Source organism: Myotis yumanensis, unplaced genomic scaffold, assembly GCF_028538775.1.
Source record: "Myotis yumanensis isolate MYYU_CA2020_CCGP unplaced genomic scaffold, mMyoYum1.0.hap1 SCAF_3, whole genome shotgun sequence".
NCBI classification, from domain to species: domain Eukaryota; kingdom Metazoa; phylum Chordata; class Mammalia; order Chiroptera; family Vespertilionidae; genus Myotis; species Myotis yumanensis.
Window position 1 is genome coordinate 32,295,712 of NW_027223754.1, and position 26,451 is coordinate 32,322,162.

The 26,451-nt window shown below is 36.3% G+C and overlaps 1 protein-coding gene across 2 annotated transcripts in view; it reads right to left on the reverse strand.

Moving 5' to 3' along the window:
* MYO16 (myosin XVI) overlaps positions 1-26,451 on the reverse strand; it is a 533,335-nt gene that overhangs the window by 203,477 nt on the left and 303,407 nt on the right. For both annotated transcript variants that reach the window (XM_070408604.1, XM_070408603.1), the window contains exon 21: positions 2,851-2,923. In XM_070408604.1, coding sequence (XP_070264705.1) covers positions 2,851-2,923 — 73 coding nt within the window. The remainder of the gene's footprint in view (positions 1-2,850; positions 2,924-26,451) is intronic.

Below are 26,451 nucleotides of genomic sequence, written 5' to 3' on the forward strand. Positions count from 1 at the left end.
TTATGGTTCTAGGGACCTCATATACAGTATGTAAATATATATTGTGACATATTTATGGATTTTAGTTCTCTATTATATGTTTTGAAACTTTATTTGCTATTTTGTGATATTACTTCATATTATTTTTAAAACAATTTCTTAGTGATTTCTTCCTCAGTACTTCAACTGTACTTTTGTTCTTTTATTTTTCTCTTTCATGAAAGCCATGTTCTTTGAAAGCTTGTTTAGACCAAGTTAATGACCTTTTAGGCTTCCTCCACATGAATAGGAGTTCACTTTTTGAATAATAAGAATTACATATCACAGGGGGGCATCAGGATTTTAGAGATGTTTAGGTGGGATGTGGCCAAAAAAGGTTGGGAACCATTGTTTTAGAGCTACTTGAGGATACCAAGGTTGGAGAAGCTGATGGTTTAATATGCCTATTATATCTCCTCCAATTTGTCCCTTTTCTAAACATCTGTTAAGTTTCTTAGGGAGGAACAATTGTCAAGAACTACATATATTTATTCTTCAGCAAGGAGAACAACTAGGAAATATACTGTGAAGATATTTTTCATGAGTTTAGTATATACAAAATGCTGCATCAAATACAACTTCAACCCTGTAGAAGTTGACATTCCAATGATCATCTCAGAGATGGGTCAAAAGCTTAAAACTGAAAAAACTAAACACTTATAAAGGCAATAATATTTGTCTGGGTTTGAGCCTGAATATAATATTGGTCTATTAAGCATTTCTTTGAAGTTTCCAATGGAATAAAAAAAATAATCTATTATTTTTTTCACAATCTATTAGCAACTTAAGAAACTAGAATGTATCATTCAAATCAATGGCCTTTAAAAGTTCCCAGGAAAATCTAGGAATTTACTAAGTCCACTGTAAATGACTTGGGATTCATCACTAAGAAAATGATTTTATACTTCTAAATGGCTTCTAGTTACTATTGTGTACAATAGCAAAGCTAAGAAAAAGGTATCTATATTTTAAAAATATTAATTTGTCTAAGAATTGGTCTTGCAATTTTATCCATAAATGTCTAAAACTACCTTTTGCTTTTTAATAGAGATTCATTCTTAGGATTTGGGGAAAAAATGTCATTCCTTATTATATAAAAATCTCAGGCTGTGAATCTATTCTAAAACATATTATTCAAATATTTACCAGAATGAAAGAATAATACAGGATATACATAATTATAGTGAAATAAAATGTTTTAATAAGAAAATAACATACATGTTTTGTAAATATCAGTTACCAGCACAGTCTTGATAGGTGACTGTGTTGGGGTGTGAAGCAGGGTGCTGAGAGCATGGCTCCTAGTAGAGGCCGTGACATCATTTCACCTGTGACTTATACATGTTAGCACGTGATGGAGAATCCAGAGAGTCTCATCACAGACATGAAAGTGTGTAAGTTTTCTAAGGTTTAAATGTGAGGAATCCATATGGCTGCCAGTTACCATTCAAACACTTCACTGAGAAGTACATCACATATTGGCATTAACTGATCATGCTTTCAACTGCTCTCTTCCTTATTTTCATCACCATTTTTCTTATTAAAAGCAATAAATAAGCACAACCATGAAGTCCTCTTTTTTCTATGAATCCATGGATACAAAAGTATGAAAAGAGAAAAATACCTATGGTCTTCAGCTTATTTCATTCTAGGTTTTTTGGAATGTTTTCTAAAAAACATGATTCATGATGACTCACCCTGGATTAAGTAAGTAAGTATGATTTAGGATATACTCACAGGATGCTGTATCATCTTTTTAAGGAAAAAAAAAATAGCTGAATTTTAAAAGTTTTTCCGGTGTTCCCATTTACAACAGTAAGGATTGCTATCCACCATTTCTTGAACACGTACAGTGAGCCAGAAAACATCAGGATCTCTATAACAGTAATCTGTTTAATCTCACAATTGTGTAAATCTAGAATAATTCTAATTTTACAGAATACGAAATCCAAGCTCATTATAGACCCTTCATCTCGGCCCTGAAGCTTTGCTAATAGAAGTCACAGAACTAGGTTTCAAACTCACTCTATTTAATTCCTCGTCCAGTGTCCTTTACCACCCCATCACCTAGTTTAAAGGACAGCTGCACAAGTTATGCAGTTATTAGCAGTTCTCCCTAAACACTGGGGAGTTGTAATTCTTCGTGTGCAGCTTGGTTTTCTACCTTTCCATTTGTATCTTTTTTCAGGTTTATTTTTCTTACTCTGCCTGGTAAGGCAAATTCTATTTCTACTCTCTAACACTTAATTTTTAGATACACTTAACTTGATCAAACTATTTATCCAGTACTATTAAGATACATAAACAAATTAGTGCCTTTCAAGGTGCCCTAAATTGTAAATGGATTAAAAATAATCAATGCCTCTTTAATCTATTTCCATGAGTTTGACATAGTCATATGTATGCATGTCACGTAAAGATGAACCTACAAATAACAGCATTTAGCATAAGAGAGTATTTCCATTCTGATTTTTTAGCCAAGCTTTCTGAAGATCTTTGCCCTGATTTCAAATACAGATGCCCTCCGTCTGTCTCTCTGACCTACTTGAAACAGCATAAGCACAACTCAGCGCTTCATCAAGCATTGTCTTTCAAAACAAGTGCCTCTGTTTCAAAAATACGATTATGCCAGTTGCTTACAAGATCACACAAAAAACGATAAACTGTCAACAAAGCAGGGACATTAATTTTAAAACAGAATGGCAAAGTACTTCTTTTAATTATGTATTTGAAAGCAATTATGCAAATAGTCTCTAATGAATTAAAAACAGCTAACTGATTAGAGGGGGAAAACATTTTAAAGTTTATCAAATTTCAAAAACAAACACTTACTTGTTCAAATTCATTCTTTTGAAATTCTTCAAAACCAAAAATGTCCAATATTCCAATATGCAAAGGCTGCATGCTGAAATGAGCAATGAAACAGTGAGTAGGCATACTTCAAGCTCTTACAGGACCCCCTGCCCCTTGCTACTTCAGAACAGAGAAATCTGGCCACTTAGCATAACCCTGATAATTTGAAATACCAGCATGCAAGTAATTACCGAAGAGTTCGATGAAAAACTCTGAAAATTAGAGGAGAAAGAGTGCTATTTTAATGCCTTGATTCAAACAGAGAGCATTAAAAGAAATTGATTTCTACGTTTAAAATATAAAAATACATGGGGTGGCTTAATATTTGCTTTTCTGAAATAGTCCTGTGTCTTTTCTAGATTTTCTTTCTCTAAAGGTATTTGTGCCCACCTGCTAAGTGGCTCTCATCTGCTAATACTTTATCTTGTTAGGCTACACAAGCAGGAATCAAGCAATTTCTTCATCACACATAGGTACAATATGAGGTAAATGATAAGCCACATGCTTATTCTTTGGTAGATTAAATTCAGCATCTTCAAAATTCATATTATGATCTTCCTAAAGGAATTCTTACGAATAAAGAAGAAGAAGAAAGAACATGCAACTTGGTTGTAAAATTGAAAGAAATCAATCAAGTACCTTGTGGTACTTTTCCTCGCCAATGTAAACTACACTGGAATTTGCAACAGTCTTGGACGGTTTAAATCACAGATGTTGGAACCCTCGTAGAGAGTGAGGAAAGAAGGAAGAAAACCTGGTTGGTAACAGCAGCCCTGACAACCTGGCTTCTGTGAGCAGTGTGGTGGCAGCATGAAGAAATGTGCATGAGGATTCTCCTTGCAAAGAAAGCGCTCCATGATGGATGATGATTCTGGAATGCTGGTGGCCAGGAGGGCACCCCCCCACCCCTTCCACATTGCTGGTCCAGAGCATTGGGACCCCTGTTCTCCTCCTTTTCTGCCAGTGGGTGTGATATCTCATCATCATTATGCTGCCTATCATTCAATACCACCAACCTTGCTCATGCAGACTTTGGTGGTTGTATTCGTTCCACTTGATTTGTCCAAACTACAGAAGCACATTGGCAATGGGCTCATTCGTATCCGGATTTTGTTTTCACAATCAGAACATGATCATAATCCTTTCTGAAAGTGGTTCTCAACCTTCCTAATGCCGCAACCCTTTAATACAGTTCCTCATGTTGTGGTGACCCCAACCATAAAATTATTTTCGTTGCTACTTCATAACTGTAATTTTGCTACTGTTATGAATCATAATGTAAATATCTGATATGCAGGATGTATTTTCATTGTTCGCAACCCACAGGTTGAGAATCACTGCTTTAGGGTCTATGTCACTTAGAGTATGGATTATGTGATATCCTGTCTCTAAGATGATTTGTTGTCAATGGTACAAAGATGAGCTTCAGATGCAGAAGGGAAAGCATTTTAAAAGTCCTTAATATGGACTTCACATGACAAAGAATATACAGCAGTGGGGGAGAAGGAAGAGTCATTCAATGGATGCCTCTAGGTAATGCATTTAGTTTTTTAGAAGAAACTAAACCTCACCCTGCGTGCCCAAATAAATCGTACATGGTTAGAGAGTTAAATGTTAGAACAAGAAACTATAAATGTACAAACAACAACAACAACAATAAAGAAATATGATTTTGCTTTGCTTTCAATTCTGGGAAAAACCAAAGGAAAATGTTTAAAGGTATGATTATACAAACACAAAAAAAATTTTTGCAGTATAAATAGTATACAATGAAATTCTGTTAGAGGTATTATTTTAAAATGCATTGTGTCATTCATTCTCATAGATATTTTTCTCAATCTATTGACACATGTGTGCAGTCAGACATAATCTCCATTCATGCTTCTTTCCATCCTACCCTCTTTAGAATGTACATGGAGCTAGGCTGGGAGTGATGTCCACTCAGTGGTAACAATGATGCGGAGGTTTGGGCTGATGTGTTGCTTTGTTGTGTGTGTGTGTGTGTGTGTGTGTGTTGTGTGTTTTCCATGTTATGAGCTGCACTGTTTCTCTTGCAGGAGCTTAGTAATGAAGCTTGTCAGGCTTGGGTGTTGTTTTGTTTTGGGTAGGAATCCTAGTTCAAACACTTTTTAGTTAGATAACTTTGGCAAGTTACTTAAATTTTCTGAGCTGCAGTTTTATCATCTATAAAACTAAGATAACCAGTAATAAGTGTATAGCTAGATTGTTGTTACAATGAGAGGAGATGCAAATAAAGTTCTAAGATAATAGCTAACATATATGATACCTCCAATAACTGGAAATTGCTTTTTGAAAATCAGTTGTTTAAACTTGCTATAAAAATGAAGAGAGTGGCTAATAGAAGAATTATAAATGGCTAACAAGCATATAAAAAATGTCAATCTCATTAAAATTGCAAAGTAAATAATATTTTAAAACTTAGGATGATAAAGTCTCACACACTTTTGTTAGGAGTTTAAATTGGGAAAGCCTTCTTATAAAACAATTAAGTTATGTGGTATAAAAATTTGAAATGTTCATTTCATTTGAACCAATACTTTCATATATAGGAACCTATACTAACACAATTACCAGAATTGTAATTAAATACTATGAACAAGAATGTTCATTGTTATCTTAATTACAGCAGCAAAAACAAAAAAGGAATAATAAATATCCTATACTAAAGACACAATTAATTAGATGGCATGCATCCTATGATGAATTAATTTAGTAAAACTCTCAAGTTAATAGAAAGCAACAAATAAGCTCTGTATAAAGACTAACCCAATTATATCTCCAGAAGATCTAGAAAAACATACAATCAGGCTGAGAAGAAGAAATAGAGATGGTTTTATTTATTACTTTTTACCATTCTGAACTGTCTAAGGTTTCTATAGTGAAACAATATTATTTTTATAAGCAGTGAATCTTCAATTGATGTTTATAAGGACACTGTAAATGCATGGTAAATGTTCTTGAACAATAAGCTAAAAACTAACCATTGGAACAAAATGTATACCTTTTGTATATTTACAATAACTTATGGTATAATTTCAACCATGTTAAAAAAGTAAATTATTAACACAGAAAAAGTTAACAGCAAACCTAGAGCTGATATCTTAAAATTTTAAATGTTCTATATTGAGTATTATAATACTCTTTATCATTAACTTTACTTAAAAATGTATATGATTAAATGCACGTTGGGTATTCTGTGAAATGGTGGAGGAAAGGACAACAATGCCCTTAAGGACAGAGAGAGAAGAGTGTAGCACAGAAGGTGTCTGCTTGTCCAGTGATGGCAGGTGCAACAGGGACCCTGAGATCAGAAGAGAAAGAAGCAGGGGTGCATCCTCATGCTAGTCCTAGTATGATGCTTCCAGCCAACTTCTGTCACGATTTCATGTGTGACTTCCCTGTCTGGTTCCCAGCTGTCCTTGGCGGCAGTGGCCCTATAGTTACAGCACACAATGTTGATAGGAGTTAGAGGAAAGGGCAAGAGCTACTGGTGACACAATGTCACTACATACGTCCTTCTCCTTCTCGTAAGGACGAAGACTTCCTGTTGACAAGTAGAGGAAGGATGCTGAGGCCACGCAGGTATGTGAGTGAGAAAAATATGTTAAAAGATTCTGGTTCAGATTGGGGGAAGTAAGTTATTAGTAATTGAGACTAGCATAAATTTGATTTAAAGAGCACTCCTTTTTAATGATTTTTTTCAGATTTCATAGATACTGCATTCTAAATTACGTTTAGTTACAAAATTAAATGCCATTATAAAAAAAATTAAGGTAAAGAAAGAAAGATCATTTTCAGGAGAAAAATTAAATGCAGGTTTAATGCATTCTAAGGGTTACTTTTGCAACTACTGACAGACATAATGTGTTCATTTTTTTCAAAAATCTATTTCATCATTTATGATTGAATGAAATATGTGTCTGTTTTTGTAATAGCAACCTTGGCAGGAGGGTGACAAGAATTTGCAGCCAGCAAAGTGCCCATACTATGTAGCAGTCAGCATTACTGTCATTTCTCTTATTGATATCTTGACTCATATTACACAGGCATTTAACTCAACATCCAATTTCTAGCAAGGAGGAGCAGAGGTCATCTGATCAACCAGGATTCAATCCTATAGGCAAAATCAACATATTAATGTGATGGTCTGTTTTAGTTCAAATTCTTCCTTAGAATTCTCCTGAGGGCATTCCTGATGGTTAACAGAATTGTCTCACTTGCATTAACTTACTAATAAAGTACAACATCTTTTATATCATAAAAAATATTAAGTGCCAAGGCATCTTTCTGGTTTTGTTGATGTTTTCCATGCGTGATCACGGGAAAGGTTGAGGTCTGAATTAAATAGAATATGCACCTTAAATCATGGATGAGCTGGTTTTATTTGGGCAGAGAGATCTGGTGGTATGGGCAAGTCAGATTTCAACTGCAATCATCCTAGGCCAGTGATGGCGAACCTATGACACGCGTGTCAGAGGTGACACTCGAACTCATTTTTTTGGTTGATTTTTGTTAAATGGCATTTAAATATATAAAATAAATATCGAAAATATAAATCTTTTTTATACTATGGTTGCAAATATCAAAAAATTTCTATATGTGACACGGCACCAGAGTTAAGTTAGGGTTTTTCAAAATGCTGACAGGCCAAGCTCAAAAGGTTCGCCATCACTGTCCTAGGCAATAGAATTAACTAGAGAGTTACCTAAATTTGTTGTCATGTTAGGAAATAGCTGAATCTTGCTTTGCATAAAGATCTGAGATTGAGCTAGAGTTGAATCAGCCTCTTCAACTGATCAGTGACCTGTCAGACCCCAGACAGGGTCAGAATGAAATATGAAAGCATTCCAGGCTTGAGCAACCTGGCTGTTCAGACACACTACCCTGGGGATCAGAGAAGTTACACAGAGGTTAGTGGTGCAAAGTCCTTGGGGATGTTGGGCTATGCTATGGCATTTACTAACTGCTACAAATATGCTGAAGAATTTAGTTAATATGTTATATTTTTCGTTAACAAAGCACATTCACTGTGGAGGCTAATTCTGCCCATTCTACAGCAGCTCTCCCAGGGTTTTCTCTAGCCTATGGGAGGAACTCGGTGTGGAGAGGTGTGACTACAGAATTGCATACTTTTGGGAGTTAATCTCTTTTATTCTTTGACTGAAGAAAGTACCTGAGGCTTATAATTTTCTGAACACATGTATGAAAGTAAGGAAAGAGACTGCACTTGCTGACAAGCTGATCTAGAAGCTGGGTGATGGGGTGGAAGTGTTGACCAAAGCAGCCGTCTGCCTCTTTCCATCCTTTGTGGTACTGTGCATACCAACATCATTCCTAGACACGGGCTTTCCTTGTACTTATTCTGCACTAAAAGAAGAAGTTAGTAAGTAAAATTTGGAAAGCCCTTGAGATGAAAAGTACAGGTAATTAACCTGGATATATGAGAAAATCCTGAGAGGGGGATGGACACTAGAGCTAATGTGTACCAAGCACTGTATGAGCATTAAAAATATCTTACCTCATTGAGCCTTAAAAACTGCCCTAGGAGATAAGTACAGTGACACCCCATTTTACAGAGGAGAATACTGAGATAGAGTGAAGATTTAAGTTATCCAAGGGCACATTAGCATTAGAGGGAGCCAGGATGTGAACTCAGGCTGTCTAACATGAGCTCCTCTGTATGTAAGCCCTGAGAAGAACACATAAAGCTGCTTCCAATTGCTGGCCCTATGAACAAGTCTAATTCTGACCTACAACAGATAAACCAGGAAGGGAACTCTCTCCAAGAATAAGAGTACAAAGATCACTAAAGCCATTCTTATCAGTGAAAGCTAGTATAGCTGAAAAGCATTAATACTTAATAAACATATGTCCTTATTTATTATAAGCTCCACTAAATATATACTAGGTGTACTAGTTGATAATAGCGGATTTTGTAATCAAAGAAAACATGATAATTTCAAGAGAAACATCAAAAGTGCTTTATTCAAAGTAATGTCCATCACTAGCTACACATTTTTTCCCCATCGTTCAGGTAATTTGTGGATACTGTTCCAATAAAACATTTTTTGTTTGAGGCAAACCATTCAGAGACCCATTTTCTACTTCTTCGTATGTTTTGAAGTGCTGCTCAGAAAGTGCGTGTGCCATCTATCGGAACAAGTGGTAATCTGAAGGAGCAAGGTCTGGTGAATATAGCGGGTGGGTTAATACTTCCCAGGCAAGATCTTTTAAAGTGTCTTTAACTGGTTTTGAAGTGTGTGATGGTGTGTTATCATGAAGCAAAATTACTTTGCCGTGTCTTCTGGCACATTCTGGTCATTTTACGATCAAAGCGTGGTTCAAATTGTATATTTATTGTCAGTAGCGATCAGTTTTAACAGTTTCACCTGGTTTTAGAAGCTCATAATACACCACACCTTCCTGATGCCACCAAATACAGAGCATTGTCTTCTTTCCGAAGCAATTTGGCCTTGCAGTCGATGTTGATGGTTGACCTGGATCAACCCATGATTTTGTGCATTTGGGATTCTCAAAATAAATCCACTTTCCATCGCCACTCACAATTCAATGCAAAAAGTACTTTCTTCCATGCCGTTTGAAGCAACATTTTACTGATGACTTTTCGGTTTTCCATTTGTCTTTCGTTCAGTTGATGTGGCACCCATTCTCCTTCCTTTAAAAGCTTTCCCATTGCTTGTAAACAATCAGAAATTGTTTGTTTAGCAACGTTTAATTTTTCTGCAAGTTGTTTTTGAGTTTGACACACATCTTCATCCAATAATGCTTGTAATTGTTGGTCTTCAAACTTTTTCGATTGATCTGGACATTCTTTGTCTTTCACATTGAAATCATCACTTTTAACGCATTTAAACCAGTGTTCACAAGTATCTTGAGATGGAGCAAGTTCACCATAAGCTTCCCAAAGCTTTCAGCAGTACTTTTCTTCAAAATCAAGTAAGGAATTATAACTTCCCGCAAATGCTCTTTTTTTTTGGCACGAAAATGGACATTTTTAAGTGTAAAAATATCTATGATGTTAACACCTTCAGCAAATTTGACATGAAGTTTTGAAGCTTGTTGTCAATACAACAAAATAGCATACATATCAAATTGTATATATATCAACATATATGTAACTCCATCTATTGAAAGAAATCTGCATTATTAACCAGTACACCTGGTATGTGTGTGTATGTGTGTGTGTGTGTGTGTGTGTGTGCGCTACCATACAATTTACTCTTTTAAAACTATAAATAATATTTAGTGTATATCCACTCTTGCATCCCTAGTCTAAAACAACCCTCATTTCAGAACAATAGCAGACTACTTAAGTAAATTATTAGATCACTGCTCCACTAAGTATTATGCCGTTATAAAAAGAGATGACAGTTATGAAAAGTAGACAGAAGTGTGGATGGTTATTACAATAAAAAGGATCCAGATACAAAGTGTATGTATTAGGTGTGGAGTAATTGGAACCCCTCATACATGGCTGGTGGCAGCTGAAATTTGTAATTTGGAACATGGTGTGAATTCACTACGAATGCTAAATCACATGCCTGCTGAATGACCCAGAAATCCCACTCCTGGGCATGGATCCAGCGGAATGAGTGCGTGTGTCCACTATAACACATGCCCAAGAATATTCATGGCTGCTTTATTTATACATTCAAAACCTGGAGACAACCCAAGTATCCATCAACAGTAGAATAAATAATAGTAGTAGGTCCATACATGTTTTTACAAAAGGACACTGCTCAGGAATAGAATAAGAATGAACTACCACTACACTCAGCATTGTAGATGCATCTCACATACATAACATAGAGCAAAATAAGCCAGACATTAAACAGTGCACGAAGCCTTCTGGAGTGCTAGGTAGATTCTACATCTCAGTCTATGTGGAGATTACATGGTCACGCATATGTAAAATCCATTGAAATGTGTGCAGAATATGTGCACTTTACCTATGTTATACCTCAATAAAACAATAAAAAAAAGATATGCTCACTAGGATCATGACTATGCAAAGGGATAGAGAGATTAGTAGTTGAATATTTGTTAAATAAGAAGCACTGAAATGCATGTTCATGTTGGTACTGTCAAATCTAACATGATGTTAGAATAGTGACCCTTCTTACAGTTGACCTTGGCTAATATGAGAGGGTCAAGACCCATTTATTAATATAAAGACATCAGTAGGGAAGACAATTACCAACAAGATGTTAGACTGGCCCAGAGGTCAAGGAACAGATAGAAATACATTCTTCAAGCAGTTGAATGTAATTATGTCAGTATTTACCCCATTACCATTTTCATTTGTGTTGGAGATTTATATCTATCCTCCTCCTATATCTGCTGACTCTTTTGGCAACTACCTACTGCTCTTTGAAAGCAGAGTTGCATTTCTTGGGAATGCTTTCAGACTAGTGACTTTAGTTCTCCCAACAAAAATAAAGACAAGTAAGTTATTGTGTTCAATCAATTATCTGGCTAACCGAGTCAGGAAGAAACTAGAGGGAGGCTCCCCATTGTTGATGCATGCTGGTATAAGGAGAGGTGATGGATTTCCTTCAGAGCACACACAATGCCTGAGAGCTTTTGGGAAAAGCAAAACAAAATGACAATCATAGCATGAAATTAACACAGCTGTAGGTTTTTTTGTGGTTTATCCTCGCAGTCACAAAGTCAGTGACCAACTATATCATTCCATATGCCCTACAGTGACAAGTAGTGTTATATCTATACTAGAAGCCTGGTGCACGAAATTCATGCACTGGGGGGGGGCGGGGGTCCCTCAGCCCGGCCTGCACCCTCTTGCAGTCTGGGAGCCCTCGGGGGATGTCTGACTGACTGCTTAGGCACACTCCCTTGGTGATCAGTGCATGTCATAGCAACTGGTCAACAGGTTGACTGTCTGCCCCCTGGTGGTCAGTGCATGTCATAGGGAGCGGTTGAGCAGCCTTAGCATATCACTAGCATATTACACTTTGATTGGTTGAATGGCCAACTGGACGACCGGACACTTAGCATATTAGGCTTTTACTATATAGGATGCCTCTAAATTAGGAGCCTGTATCATTGCGTTTGGACTACCTTTAGTAAATCGACAACTATCAAAATAAAAACCTGTAAGAACATGCAGGAATTGTGTAGCTTATGTCAAGGAAATGGTCAGTTCAGACTTATTTCCAGAAAATGCCCCCTACTTTCCTGTTGGTCTGTGTCCATGGTAGATGACCTCAAACAAAGCCCAGCCACAGGATTCAGGACTTGGGCCAGGTTGATCTGGTGTATTTGAGAGATCCCTGAAAGGATCCACACACATCAAGAAGAGGAGAGGATTTAAAGAAGAGTGAACTCTGAAGGTGCATTTGTAGTTCATGTATTGGTGTGTGTTTTTTTTTGAGTAGTGGTATACAACCAAGGTCAGTTGAGGAATATTCAGGATAAAATGTAGGAAAACTCAAAAGGTGTGGGTCTGGCAGGTCTGATTTGGAAGGCAGAGTAAAGCCAGGATCCCAATAGGGGTGGGTAATCCAAGTAGCTTTGGTGGGAGTAGTTCTCAGGAGGCCAACAAAGCACCTCATTTGCAATTTTTTTTTCTGATGTTTAGCTGTGATTACGAATTCCTGGAGAGGGAGTTCCCCCATGAGTAAAAGCTTACTAGGCACTTTTAGGCAGAGATAGCTGGCCATGGTAAATGCTTATGTTCAGTGGGTGCATCCCAGGCAGAAGTCTAGACTTTCAATGGAGTCTAGCATTTTGCTGGGGCTAGGATTTGTTAGGGTGGAGACACTAAGAGCAGTGAGCTAACCTAGGTCATGATTATGAGAATTTACAGGTGTGATCTGATCTGTAACCTTTAAAATCCACCCACTAAGAGTGGTAATAACAGTTTTAAGACTTAAGGATCCATTGAATTTGACAAATTCTAGCGTGATTTAGGTCACGGAGGACCACTTCAGGTTTCACCCATTATGGGATAAGTTCATGAGGCTGATTTGCAGAGGGAGCATTTCTGTGATAAAGCATGGTGAAAATGTTGTGGGCTGCTGGCTGAGCCTTAAGAATGGGCCATTCAACTCAGTGGACATTTAGGAGAATTCCTTGAACAACTAGCTCTTCCTGATAATGAAGACTTGCCTGGACTGATTAATCTTATTTTGCCTCTTCTTTTTTTAAAAAAAACAAACACAATATATTTTTATTGATTTCAGAGAGGAAGTAGAGGGAGAGGGAGATAGGTACATCAATGATAAGAGAAAATCATTGCCTCCTGCATGTCCCACACTGTGGATCAAGCCACAACCCAGGCATGTGCCCTGTCCCAGAATTGAACCATGACCTCCTGGTTCATAGGTCGACACTCAACCACTGAGCCATGCTGGCCAGGCTATTTTGTCTCTTCTTCATGTTAGATTAGTGCAGTAAGACTGTTATAGGCAGTTGGGTCAACTTTTGGCAATGGTAGGGGGGCGGGAGTGAGGAAGAACTCAAAATAATTGCTTTGGAAATGGAAAGGCAAGCCTATAAATAGTTGTTCACTATTTCAATCTGTCAATTAAAATATATAGTGAAACCTCACCACTATACTTCATCACCCAAAGGCTGGGGAGTTTGCTGCCAAGAAGACAATGGAACAGCATTTGAAAACACTAAGAAGGTGGTTCATCTCAGCATCTCTCAAAATCATCTCTAAAATGAAGAGCTCACCTGCTAGCAATCACCTTCAAATGTACATACTCACAATTTACGGTTCAAAGTAGGAGCTATGAAATTTAAAGTAACCAGTGACTTGTAGCAAGTATATGTTGCTGGATAACCAACCACCCCAAAACACAGTGGCTAAAAACAACAAGTATTTATTATGGTCTGTAGGTCCTTTTGTCAATTTGGGTGGCCTGGCTAGGGTGGCAGGTCTAGAATGACCTCACCCAAATGCCCTGGAGTTGGCTAGCTAACAAAGTGTCTCTCATCTTCTGCAAGCAAGCCTGGGCTTATGCACATGGCAATGACAGGGATCGGAGAAAACAGATTACAGCAAGGGCTCAGAATTGGCACATTCTCAGGTTTGCTGAATTCTCTGGGCTAGAACAAGTCACAAGGGCAGCTCAAATGGAGAGAAATTAGACTTGACCTCTTGATAAGAGAAGTATCAAAGTTATATTGCATAGAACTTGGATCTAGAGAAGAATAAACAATTGGGATTATTTTTGCAACCCACCAATGTCTCTCCTGAGAATGGCTTTTAACTAATCATTTGTTAGTTCATTCACTTTTTCCATGAATATGCACTTACAACTAGTTTTGCAAAGTACTTTGCAGGACGCTAGGAGCCCACGTACCAGGAAGAGATAACAGTTTTGCCCTTTGGGGCATGCCTACACACAGATATTTTAAATAGTAATTTCATTGGAAATAAAGAAATAATCTATAGTTCAAAAGGTTAATTTTTTAAAATTTAATTTTAAAACCATGATTTTTGTATCACTCTTCTGACAGCCTTCAAGGGTGGAAGGTTTTGGGGAAAAACTCAGGTATTAAGTCTGACATTCTGGGGTTTATGCATCAAGTCCATCACTTTGTGGCTGTGTGACTTGGACCACTTACTTGAACTCTCTGAAATCCAGTTTTTTTATCTGAGAAAGGGAGACAATAAGACCTACCACACAGCTAATGTCAATATTAAATGTGATGATCCCCAGCTCAAAGCCTAACTCATGTCTAGGTAATATCCAACAAATGATAAGCACAATAATTACACCTCCACCACTTATCACATCAGCACACATAAAGAAGCCAGGCTTGGAAAATGTACTTCCAATAAGACAGTATGTAAAGATAGGAAAGTTAAAAGCATAGAGCCAACAAAAACTAAAAAATGTCCTTTAGTTGAAAAGCTCATCCTTCTCATTTAGAAAATTATATTGGAAAAAGGCGAACAGTATTTAAATTGTGGTACTGACATTTCCTTCCTGGTGTTGTCTTCAGGGAGAGGCAGGGTCACCAAGAGCCAGAATGGGACAGTTTGTTCTCATTTCTGAATGGCACTGCAGCATTATTTATTCTGGCAGAACTGCCACTATGCCCAAATGACAGGCACAGAGGAGCATAATAAATACAGATTTGGTTAACTCTGTTGAGCAGGACAGGTTATCAGGGGGTTGAAGAGAGGCCAAATGCATTTCCCCAGTTAGAAATGAAACAAGAAAGCAGGCATAGCTAGCAATGCAACGAATTATTTGCTTTGTGTAAAATATACAAGCTTTAGCCTCTGCACTCCTGACCCAAAAAAGAACTAGAAAAGTAGAATTCTAGAAGGTTTTGATTAGCCTTATAAACCACTGAATTTCTTACACTTTTTGTTGAATTTATTTGGCTCTCAAATAATATTTGCAAATCACACAATAGTCATTATCAAAAAGGAAAAACCAACTACTGTTTGATGCTAAAAGTGCCATATTCTCATAGAAATGACAAATATTATTTTTATCTCATTACCTGAAAATATGTGCTTAAGGGAAAAGCATATATATATTTATTGCTTCAATAAGCTATATTATTCTTGAAGCAATTTGTCACATTATCATGATCAATAATTAAATTTAATCATTATTGTGTCCAGAGTATATGGTAATTTTTATAAAAAGTGTGGTAAATTTTTAACGATTATTTTGTATTTATTATTTGGTCATTTAAAATTACATTTGGGTGTTATAATGTATGTAATGCTTTGGTCAATCTCTAATCTTGTTTATCATTCTGAATCCTTCTGTTTGAAAAAAAATGAATCTCACAAAATAATGAAAAACAAATATATGATTTTAGAGAAAAGGTTCTTAGCTCTTTAGGAAATCATGCATATGGGTGTTTTGGTAAGGAAATGAAACAGAAGGAGAATTATTTAGAAAGAAGGTTTGTCTCAGTTATTTTGCTAACTTGTATAGTTTGGTTGCCATGGCAATGTTCACCATGATTTAAATAAGTCTATGCAGAAATAGAAGTCACTTATACTGTATTCATAAGAATCAAAGAAATCTCATTATTTAATGGGGGGAAACTCCCGACTTTGGATTAGGAGAGAAAAACATGGTGTGTCAAATTTATCTTTCTAACAAGCTGCTTGTTATTTTATCTCTGAAACAACATAAAAACAAAATACTTAGAGCTAAACAACAAAGGAAGCGCTGCATAGAAAACGTCGGGAATGCATTCAGTAGGTACTTAGGAGATTCTCTATAGACTCAGGGTCAACCAAATCGTCAGAAAATCTGAAACAAACACTACACTCAGGAAGTCAGAAGAAAACAGAGGAATAAAATTCAAAGAAAGTCAAAACAAAGATATAATAAAACTGCAAAATTAATAAAACATAAAAATGAGAAATGACAACAAAACAAAATGAGTTTGTGTTTGTTTTTTTTTGAAAAAAGAAATCCTTATAGGCAAGTTTCAAGAAAGACTTATCAATGAGAATGGAGCAAAGGGATAAGTAAACAATATCAGGAATGCAAAAGGGGTCAAATGACAGCTAGAAGACAGATTAAAGGATTATAAAATGAAGCTAATTTATTTGATGAATAAACTTAAAATCTTAAAGTGGACAATTTTCGAGAAAATATAAATGACAAAAAAGTAATCTGACTGACTTATACACTTTAAAATAATTAATATTCAAAATCAATCCACGCCTACCTCCCAAAAGGTTTTAAGGAGAGTTTCACTGGACATTGAAGAAGCATATCATCTTCATTTAGTGCAAACCATTTTAGAAAATCTATCCAATTTACTTTTTAATATAAACCTGACAGCAAAGGATTATATAAAAAGAAAAAAAATAGAACCTATTTCACTAATGAAAATAAATGCAAACTTCCTTAATAAAAACTAGAAAATTAAATCTACTACATTATGACCAAATAGGGTTGACACTGTAAATGAAGAATCACTCAACATCAAATAATATACATCAATACAATTTGCCACCTGAGCAAAGAAAAGGGAAGAATCATTATAATAACCTTAGTAGATAAAGGGAAAACACTAGATAAACATTTACATCCATGATGGAAGATACTCAACAAAGATTATCTATTGAAACTCTAAGTAAACAGATTACATAATGGCAAATATTTAGAAGCATTACATCAATTTGGAAACAAGACAAGAATATCCACTCTCACCACAAATTTTCAACATTGTACTGGTAGTGCTGGCCAATGCAATAAAATAAGAAGAACAAATAAGAGACATCAGAGAAAATGAAGAGAAAAAAATAATTATGATCATAAAATAGTAAGATATTACACAGGAAAATTCTTAGAACTAATAAGAAAAGTCAGCAGGGTTTCTGCATATAACATCAACATATGAAACTCAAGATTGAGTATCCTAATAAATAAATTAAAATGTAATAGAAAAATAGCATTCATCATAGCAAGAAAAAGCATAAGCACACAGAAAAATTTTAAATAAAAATGTGTAAAAAATTGATTACAAATACAAACATTATTTAAAGAATGAAAGAACACAAGAATAAATAGAAATGCAGATATTTGTGGGGAGAAAAATCAACAGCCTAAAATGGCCAACTCTCCCCATATTAATCGGTAAGTGTATTTTTAGTCAAAATCCCCAAAGAATTTTTTATAGGCTCAGTCAAAGTGATAATAAAATTCATATATATATATATCCAAAACAAATAAAAATAAGAACTTATAAAAATTTACTTATTAAAACAATATATTATTGTTACAGTTTCAGTCAAATAGATTAAAAATCAGGAGGGGGTGTAAAAGCATTTCTAATAAGTGAGGTGGGGATAATTGAATATCTGACTAAAATATAAAATTATCTCAATTCTTCATATAAATACAAATAAATATCTGCTGTACTGAAAATCTAAAGATTTTTAGAAAAAAATGTAAGATAATCTTGTATCAGAAAAATAATGTCTATGATGAATAATGTCACAGGGCAGTGCATGACCTGCATTGCCATGTTCAGCTTCACTCATAATTAGGAAACTGAAAATTAATGCTCTCCCTGAAATTCTGCCACTTAATAAATACCCCAGAGAAACTTTAAACACGTATCTCAGGAGCCATGTATGATGATACAACACTGTTCATAATTGAGAAAAAAATACAAGAGGCTTCAGTGCCCATCACAAGGGAAACATGAGAATATTCTGGTTTTTCATCCAGAGGAATTAGTGCAGCAGTTAGAAAGAATGAATTAGCTCTGTCGGTATCAATATAATTAAATATCCAAAAACATGTGAAGTTATAAAAGGAAGTACAGCAAAAAATCTACTAGGTGATAGCATATTTTTAAAATTCTTAATGATTCACAATGTTATATAGCTGTTATGGAAAATCAATATCTAGACAAAAACAAACAAAAAAGGCAACTAAATTGTGGAAAGTTTACCCAGAATTGATGATATTGCTGTCTCTAGGGTGAAAAGGAGAGGGATGAACCTATGCCGAAAACATAAAGAAATTCAGCTTTTAGCTACAAGTCTATTTCTTTTTTCTTTTTTTTAAATATATTTTATTGATTTTTTACAGAGAGGAAGGGATAGAGATAGAGAGTTAGAAACATTGATGAGAGAGAAACATTGATCAGCCGCCTCCTGCACATCTCCCACTGGGGATGTGCCCGCAACCCAGGTACATGCCCTTGACCGGAATCGAACCTGGGACCTTTCAGTCCGCAGGCCGACGCTCTATCCACTGAGCCAAACCGGTTTCGGCAAGTCTATTTCTTTTATGTTAATAAAAATCTGAAGCAAAAGTAGCAAATGTTAATAGTGCAAATTCCAGATAGTGGTAAGTGGCTTGCCTATACCCCTTTGTACTGTTTTTTTATATTAAATCCATCCCCCAAATGTAAGAGTTAATGAAAAAAATGTGTTAAATGGAAAAAAAAAATAGACAAGTCTGCTTTCATTTCCTCACAACAGCACAGCAGGTGATTTAGTATTTTTATAAGGTATTTGGGCAATATTAATATAAATGTATTTATTAAAATTAAGTACTTTACATATCATTAATAAGGTAATATACAAAATATATTTTACCAACTCTTAATCATTTATGAGCTGATTGGCTAGATTTTTACATTGTGATCTTTCTTGGAGAAATATTTACTTATTTATAATTTCTATCAAAGAGCTTAAATCTTTTTTTAAAATATATTTTGTTGATTTTTTACAGAGAGGAAGGGAGAGGGATAGAGAGCTAGAAACATCGATGAGAGAGAAACATCCATCAGCCGCCTCCTGCACACTCCACACTGGTATGTGCCTGAAACCAAGGTACATGCCCTTGACCGGAATCGAACCCGGGACCCTTGAGTCCTCAGGCCGACGCTCTATCCACTGAGCCACACCAGCTAGGGTGAGCTTAAATCTTTATAATCATTTCATTAAAGTGCTGAGGGAGAAAGTTAAAACTAATAAGTAGATTAAATATTTAATTTTTAATCTGATTTACAAATTCAATCTCTGCTTCAGAAGCAAGCTTCACATTGTTCCCAGTTTTGTGTCTGTTAAATGAGGACAGATGATCTCTATGATGTTTCTTGAACTTTAACAGCAATTTATAAAATATATATATATTGAGAGAGAGAGAGAAAGAGAGAGAGAGAGATTTTACTTTAGGATCCCCAAGTGATGTTAAAGATATCATATGGTCAGATGTTTTCTTGGGAAAATTAATCTCTAATTTTATTACCAAAATAACAGTGAAAAAACATTTAATCTTTAGATGTTTTATCCTTACTCCATTCTCCTCTAGTTTATCATTTAGATTAAGTTTCTTTAACTTATTTCAGCTTGAAAAACCTGAGGGGCATTGCAAACTCTTTCACACTGTGATTCCTTGAGTGTTACGGGAAAGATGCATGTGGTTGGGCAATAATATTTAAATTAATTTTAATATTCCTCTGCTGTATAATGGTCACTGAGCCCTGCCCCACCCCATACTCTTTAGAATTGCTCCAGATCATCTAGTCAAATAATGTGGATAGTTTCAAAGAGCAGAAACTCTTAAATCTAGAATTAGGTGATAATTATACAGTACAAGTTCCATTCTATAGTGAGTGGGGGGAGGGGGATGCAAATATTCTGAAAAACCATGTTGCTATTAAAAAAAAAAGTCTTTCCTAAACATCTGACTCAAGAAGGAGAGGACCATGGCCCACTTTAAGCTTTTCTGTTGGAGGAAATGATGACAAACACGTATGAAAAGGAAAAGTGAGCTGTCTGTAAGGAAGCATGGCAGGGAGTAATTAAATCCTCTGAGATGATCCAATCCCAGTAATGGACAATTCTCCTCACCTGGGATGCTCCCAGAGACTACCCTACTTGGAGGAGATTAATCTTCAAACTTCTAACTCAAAGCATTAACCTGCCCAAACTGACCTTAATTCTTTGCAAAAGATAAAACAAATTACACTTTTATAGGGACCATTTATAACTATTGATGGCTACATTCAAGTACATATATATATATGTTAAATAATTTAAGAAGAAAATAATTACATGCACAGTCACATTCACACCCCTACATACACATATGCACAGACTCCTAATTTGAATTTTAGGCTTAAGACATCTTATAAAACATCAGGATATGGTGCAGAAGTAATGACAAATCCCCCTGCACAGAAAAAACAAACAAACCCATAAATGGAATGTGAAAATTGTCATAAGATTAGGTAAAGTATTTATAGGTGATCTGTGGGAATAGTGTAGTAGAGATACTTTTAATGGCTTGTCTGCATGCACCAAAAGATGCTCCCTCCTTAGCGCCAACTTCAGGCCCCTTAACTAAGTCACTCTTGCTAGTGGACAGGATCCTTGAGGAATATTTAGCTACAGCTGAAAAATCTAATCCACTAAAAATAATCTTACAAAATAGATTCACATGCCTACTGTCAGAGTAGTGTTTTAAAAATTATGTTACTCATCTTGTAAGAGATATCTTAGTAGATCTTTTATTTTAATTTTTATTGTTGACACTATTGCAGATGTCCCCCATCAGTGTTTTTTTTAAATATAAATTTTATCTAAAATTTAAAAAGATATCTGGAAACTATGAACCATGTTGGAGTTATTAATTCAGGATTTATTAAATTTTTAAATCAAGAACTTGAAAAATTGTTATAGCTCATATACATATATTTTTTTAATTGAAAAGGGAACCTATTAATCCTGAGAAATTACATTAAAAAAGTGTGTGTGTGTGTGTGTGTGTGTGTGTGTGTGTTTATGCCATTCACTGGATTCTCAAATTGGACTTTGAACTAAAAAAGGTTGAGATACAATATAACGTTTTGGAAGTACATTAAATGCTATCTCATTGCATCAATGGACACAGAAATATGGAAATCTTTGGAAATTTGGCTATTACTTCAATATAAATAAAAATATTCTTTTCTCTTTAAAAATCCTTGGAAAGTCAACAAACATGTGCATACACCCCACTAAATATCCAAAACTAATTGTATATATACTGAACTCAGTAGAACGAAACTATGAACAATTCCCACATGGAAACTTAAGCCACATACAGACTTAACCCAGTTAATTCACTTTCCTTTCATTTCAGAGCATCAGGGTGAAGATCAGCCCTCTCCGCCATTCAGTGAGACTTCAGACCAATGCAGATTATGCAAAATGCTGACACGGGGTTGCTTTCTTAAACCAGCCTGCAGCATTCTTCAAGGCTATAATGATTTTTCCCTACATGAAATATTTGTTCCCTCTAATTAAGAAAGAACAGCAAGTCTCGCCTACTGAAAAAGTACAAGTTTTCTGAAGATGAATATTACATGGCTTGCTACGATCTGATTTGTGCAGATGTAATGTTGTCAGAGTGGAGTGGAATGTGCTCACCTACTACACAGGACCTTAAGTTTACTTTCTACTGAACCTGTTCTTTTATATCATTTCAGAGTGTGAGTCATTAGCTGTGAGGCTCTGGGGAGCTGAATCCCACTGTTACCATTGCCATCCTCTGCAATGCCCTCAGTCAGATGGTTGGGGAACACATAAATCATGTTTTAAATGTGCTGATGGAAATCTTTCTGGACAGCTAGGATATGCGTTATTCACTAATGAAATGATCTTCCTTAGAATCAAAATATGTGAATTTAGAAACAGGATAAGTTGCAAAAATATTCTGCTGATAATTTCAGGATGTAAATCATTGAATTGATATGCAAATTTAAAAAAAACTTCTAAAGAATGTAATTTCAAACTCTCCCTAAAAAAGCCTATCTTTCTCATTGTTATATGTTTAATACTTTCTTGTGTTATTTAAGTCTACATTATATTGGATTGGAGAGGAAAGGTTTAATAGTTTGAGAAATTCCACAAGTGATATTTTTTTAATAGCCTTCTTTTCACTCTCCATAATCAATCTCAATCTAAGGATCAAAGGATCCTGAGAGGATGGCCCCTGGTTCCCAGGGAAAGAAATTATTATTTTCATATTTAAATCCTGAAAACCTCATTCCAATTTAACCTCCTCCCACCTGTTCCCAAATATCCAGAGGGTCCCCATCTCTACAGCTCACGAGGTCCCTGTTCATCTATTATGTCCTCCACCTTGTAGCCACTTCCTTACTCCAGGCACCACTTACTCATCTGTCCACGGTTAGTAACTGGTCTCTCTTCATGTGACTTTTACCTAAAAAAAAAAACCCCTACCGATCAGGCAATATCATGATTCCTAATGCATGTGGACCAGATTTTACAATAATTAAAGACCACAAACTGAGCTCTGGACCCGAGTCAGGTTTTCTGCCAACGTGTCATAGGTGTGCCATAAGAGAAAGAGGCGGGGTGGAAACTGATTCATGCAAGTCCATTATCATTGCTGACTACAAAGTAAAACTGAGCAAACATAGAAATCACTCCTGACGTCCTAGTCGTGTATGTAAACAGCATTGTTCTTGTTTCTAGAGAACAACATATTTCCTCTAGTTGCTAGTCTTCAAAACAAACAAGATCACTGAGTCAAAAGTAAATGGAAGAGACTAGACTCAACATGTCATCCATTTGCATTTTTTCACAATCCTCCTTTCTCCACAGATAAACCAGGAAGCCTTCTTCCAGCCATAACCACCATGCTTTCACTGTAGCAACCATTCCGCTGTGTCAGGCCCTGTGCTGAAAACTGTGTGCGTCATTGCATTATCCTCAGCTAACCCTGGAACCAAGTTCTTGCAACCAGGTGTCAAATGAACGGGCTTGGATACATGAGAACTCACGATGAACATTAGTTGCAGTGAAATAGCGGTTTTGGTATGTGAGGGTATTTAGAGAACTCTCCTCCCAGAGTCTCTATAGCTCATCAAAGCTGAATGTAATTAATTATAAAAAATTTAAATGTTTATGTTTAGCTCAAGTAAAATATTATAAGGATGTAATATACTATAAGCACATTAAGAAACTGATGGCTCAGTGACAAAAAATTGATATGTATGCTTAAAACTCAATTTATTTACTGTATTATACTTGCATGTCAAATTATGTTTCCAAAAAGTGTGGATATCAGGACATGTAGACATAAACAAATGAATGGATGAATACATACAGAAATAAATAAATAAGTAACCATCAACCCCCTCCACTGGATTATCTCTTAAACTTAATCTATGACTTTCAATCTATTTATTCTTAAGGTGTTTCTAATGGTAAAAATGAAAATGTTCCACAGGTTATATTTCTCACGTGTCCCCATAAATATAAACCATTGTATTCAGAACTCATGACAAGAATAAGCTGATTAAACTGTAGTTTTCCGTGTCTGAAGACATTTACAGAACTCTCCAACTTCTAGAAGCCTTCTGCCTGCCCAAGACTCTAGTGAAGTTTGTACCAAAACTCTGATGAAGATGTCAATTCAGGAAAAATAAAATTTAATTTAACTTTGATAATTCAATATCAGGGATGTGTGTTATATTATGAAACTGGTCCAATTTTAGAACTCACAAAAACTATTTACCATTTTTTTTTAAAAAAATGTAAGGTATTCATTACACTTTAATAAGACTCTCCAACCACTTATCTCATTTCAGAATCACAGGGATGATATCCTTTATAAAACCTAAATGCTGTTTAGTGCACATCTTTGGTTAAGCCATTATAAAAAGTGAGCCTTTGAACTACCCACAACTCCTCAAGGCACTGTCTCATTCCCAATTCCCTGCCAATCCAGAGAAATCCTGCCCAAGATGCACACCTGGGAAGGTGCGGGGAAGCAACCCCTCCGTGGTGTGCACTTATGCCTGGTGGACTGCCCTGAAGAATGGGTGACAGTGGGAGTAGGTAGGGTAGGAATGAATGCACTTCTCATTTCTTGAGGACTTTAGGAGGAGCGGTCCAGCACTAGGAATCTATGAAGAAGCCGAGAGAAGGGGTTAGGGATAACTATCTTTCTCACCAGAAAGCCTCAAATATCTGGAAGCTAAGACACCCCTCACGCCCTTGTTCCTGCCCCCCATTTCCGGGGAGAGCCTAAGGCACAGCCTGCAAGCTGAGGTGCAGAAGCCTTCCTCACTCCCTTCCTGGAGGCAGTCAGCTGCCACCACAGGCCTTCACCAGGGAGAGAGAGAGAACTCTCACCTTTGAACGCTATTAATTTCTGTTCAAATACTGGATATTTGAGGACTTAAAGGAGTCGTGTAACTGTGATTTATTTAAAAATGAGCAGAAAAGTATTGGGACCTACCCATGTTTTCTCCCAGGGTCAGAAAAATATTATCCTCATTGAGATTATTTTGAAAGAAGGTAAGGCATAAGAAGAAGGTGTTTTCATTACAGTGAAAATCACACATGTGTAATAAGTGGTTATATCAAAATAAGAAATAATGCAACTACATGTTAAAAAAAATGCAAGCAATTCTGTTTATAATGTTGACACAATAAAACACTCTTCTTGTGGCCAACACAATACTGTCCATGTTTCCCTATCTTTTACAAAAGGTTTATGATTTTATTAAGAATAACAAATGCTTAAGAGCAAGACTTTCCATTTTAAATGTTATATTAAAAACAAGCAACCAAAATTACCAAATGAAAAAGAATAGGCGAAATAAACCATGTTAGAAGTATTAAGGACATTTATTCAGAATCTTATCTATGCCACAAAGTTTAGTTTTTAAATATATTTTTTATTGATTTCAGAGAGGCAGGGAGACGGAGAAGGAGATAGAAATATCAATGATGATAGAGAATCATTGATCGGCTGCCTTTTGCATGCCCCACACTGGAGATGGAGCTCGCAACCCAACTTGGGCATGTTCCCTGACCGGGAATTAAACCATGACCTCCTGGTTCATAGGTCGACCCTCAACCACTGAGCAACACCAGCGGGGCACTTCGTATTTAAAGTGTTACTACTCTAAGACACTGAGGTTAGACCCTGAAAGGAACCTACTTAGAAAGATGCTTTGACAGAAATAAAGGAGCTGACAATCCTGCCATTTTTACATTATATCTGCTTGTGTCGTCAGGTCAGACCAGAGATGAGGTCACCTGAGAAGCAGGGGAATCTTAAAGCCGCAGGATACTATTTCCTGATCAATAAGCTAACCTAATGAGGAAAAGAGACCCTGGCTGTCAAATTCAAGATTCCTGAGAATGAAGGGACTACAGCATTGGTCTGACTGCAATGCGGGAAGCATGGGAGGGAAGGCGTCTCCCTGGGGAGAAGGGCCACGTCCCTGGGCAGGGACGAGACAACCCACACATCCTTTTATTTATGGAGGAAAATCTGGCCAGTGAAGAATGGGAGAGAAGGTCAGTGCCTCCGGTGTCCTTAGTGGTTGCCAATTTTCCACATACGAGGATGTAGGAATCTATGTGGATCTCCATGTGGTTTGAACATGTGACTGTTTATACCTACACTGTGTGTCAATGTGTGTCACTGACCATTCACAGGAGTGGAGGCCAAATAACCCTAGAAAAGTCAGATCAAAGTGAACCACTCATTCGTTTTCTCTAGAAATTATTTGATATTTAAAATAACCTTTTAATTATTAAGTAGTTTTAAACAAATAGAAGGTATCTTATTGTTGTTGTTAGCATTATTCCCTTTTATCTTCTTAGATAATAAGTTTCAAGTAAGTTAAATCAAATGTCAGTGTGCTTCTGTTTTGAAATGCCCTGACCACTAGGTGTGGACCTTGAATAAAAGCTGCCAGCCAGCCCTAGCTGGTTTGGGTCAGTGGAGAGAGTGTCAGACTGCGGACTGAAGGGTTCCAGGTTCGATTCCCTTCAAGGGCACAGGCCTGGGTTGCAGGCTTGATCCCCAGTTGGGGGCGTACAGGAGGCAGCCAATCAATGATTTTCTCTCATCATTGATGTTTCTATCTCTCTCTTCCTCTCCCTTCCTCTCTGAAATCAATAAAACTATATTTTAAAAATAAATAAATAAATAAAATAAAAGCTGCCAGCTGGTTGGTCTCCAGCTGTAGCATTTGGTGCAGGCAGCCTGCACTGAACTCAGGACCCAGGCAGCAACGGGCTGGTATATG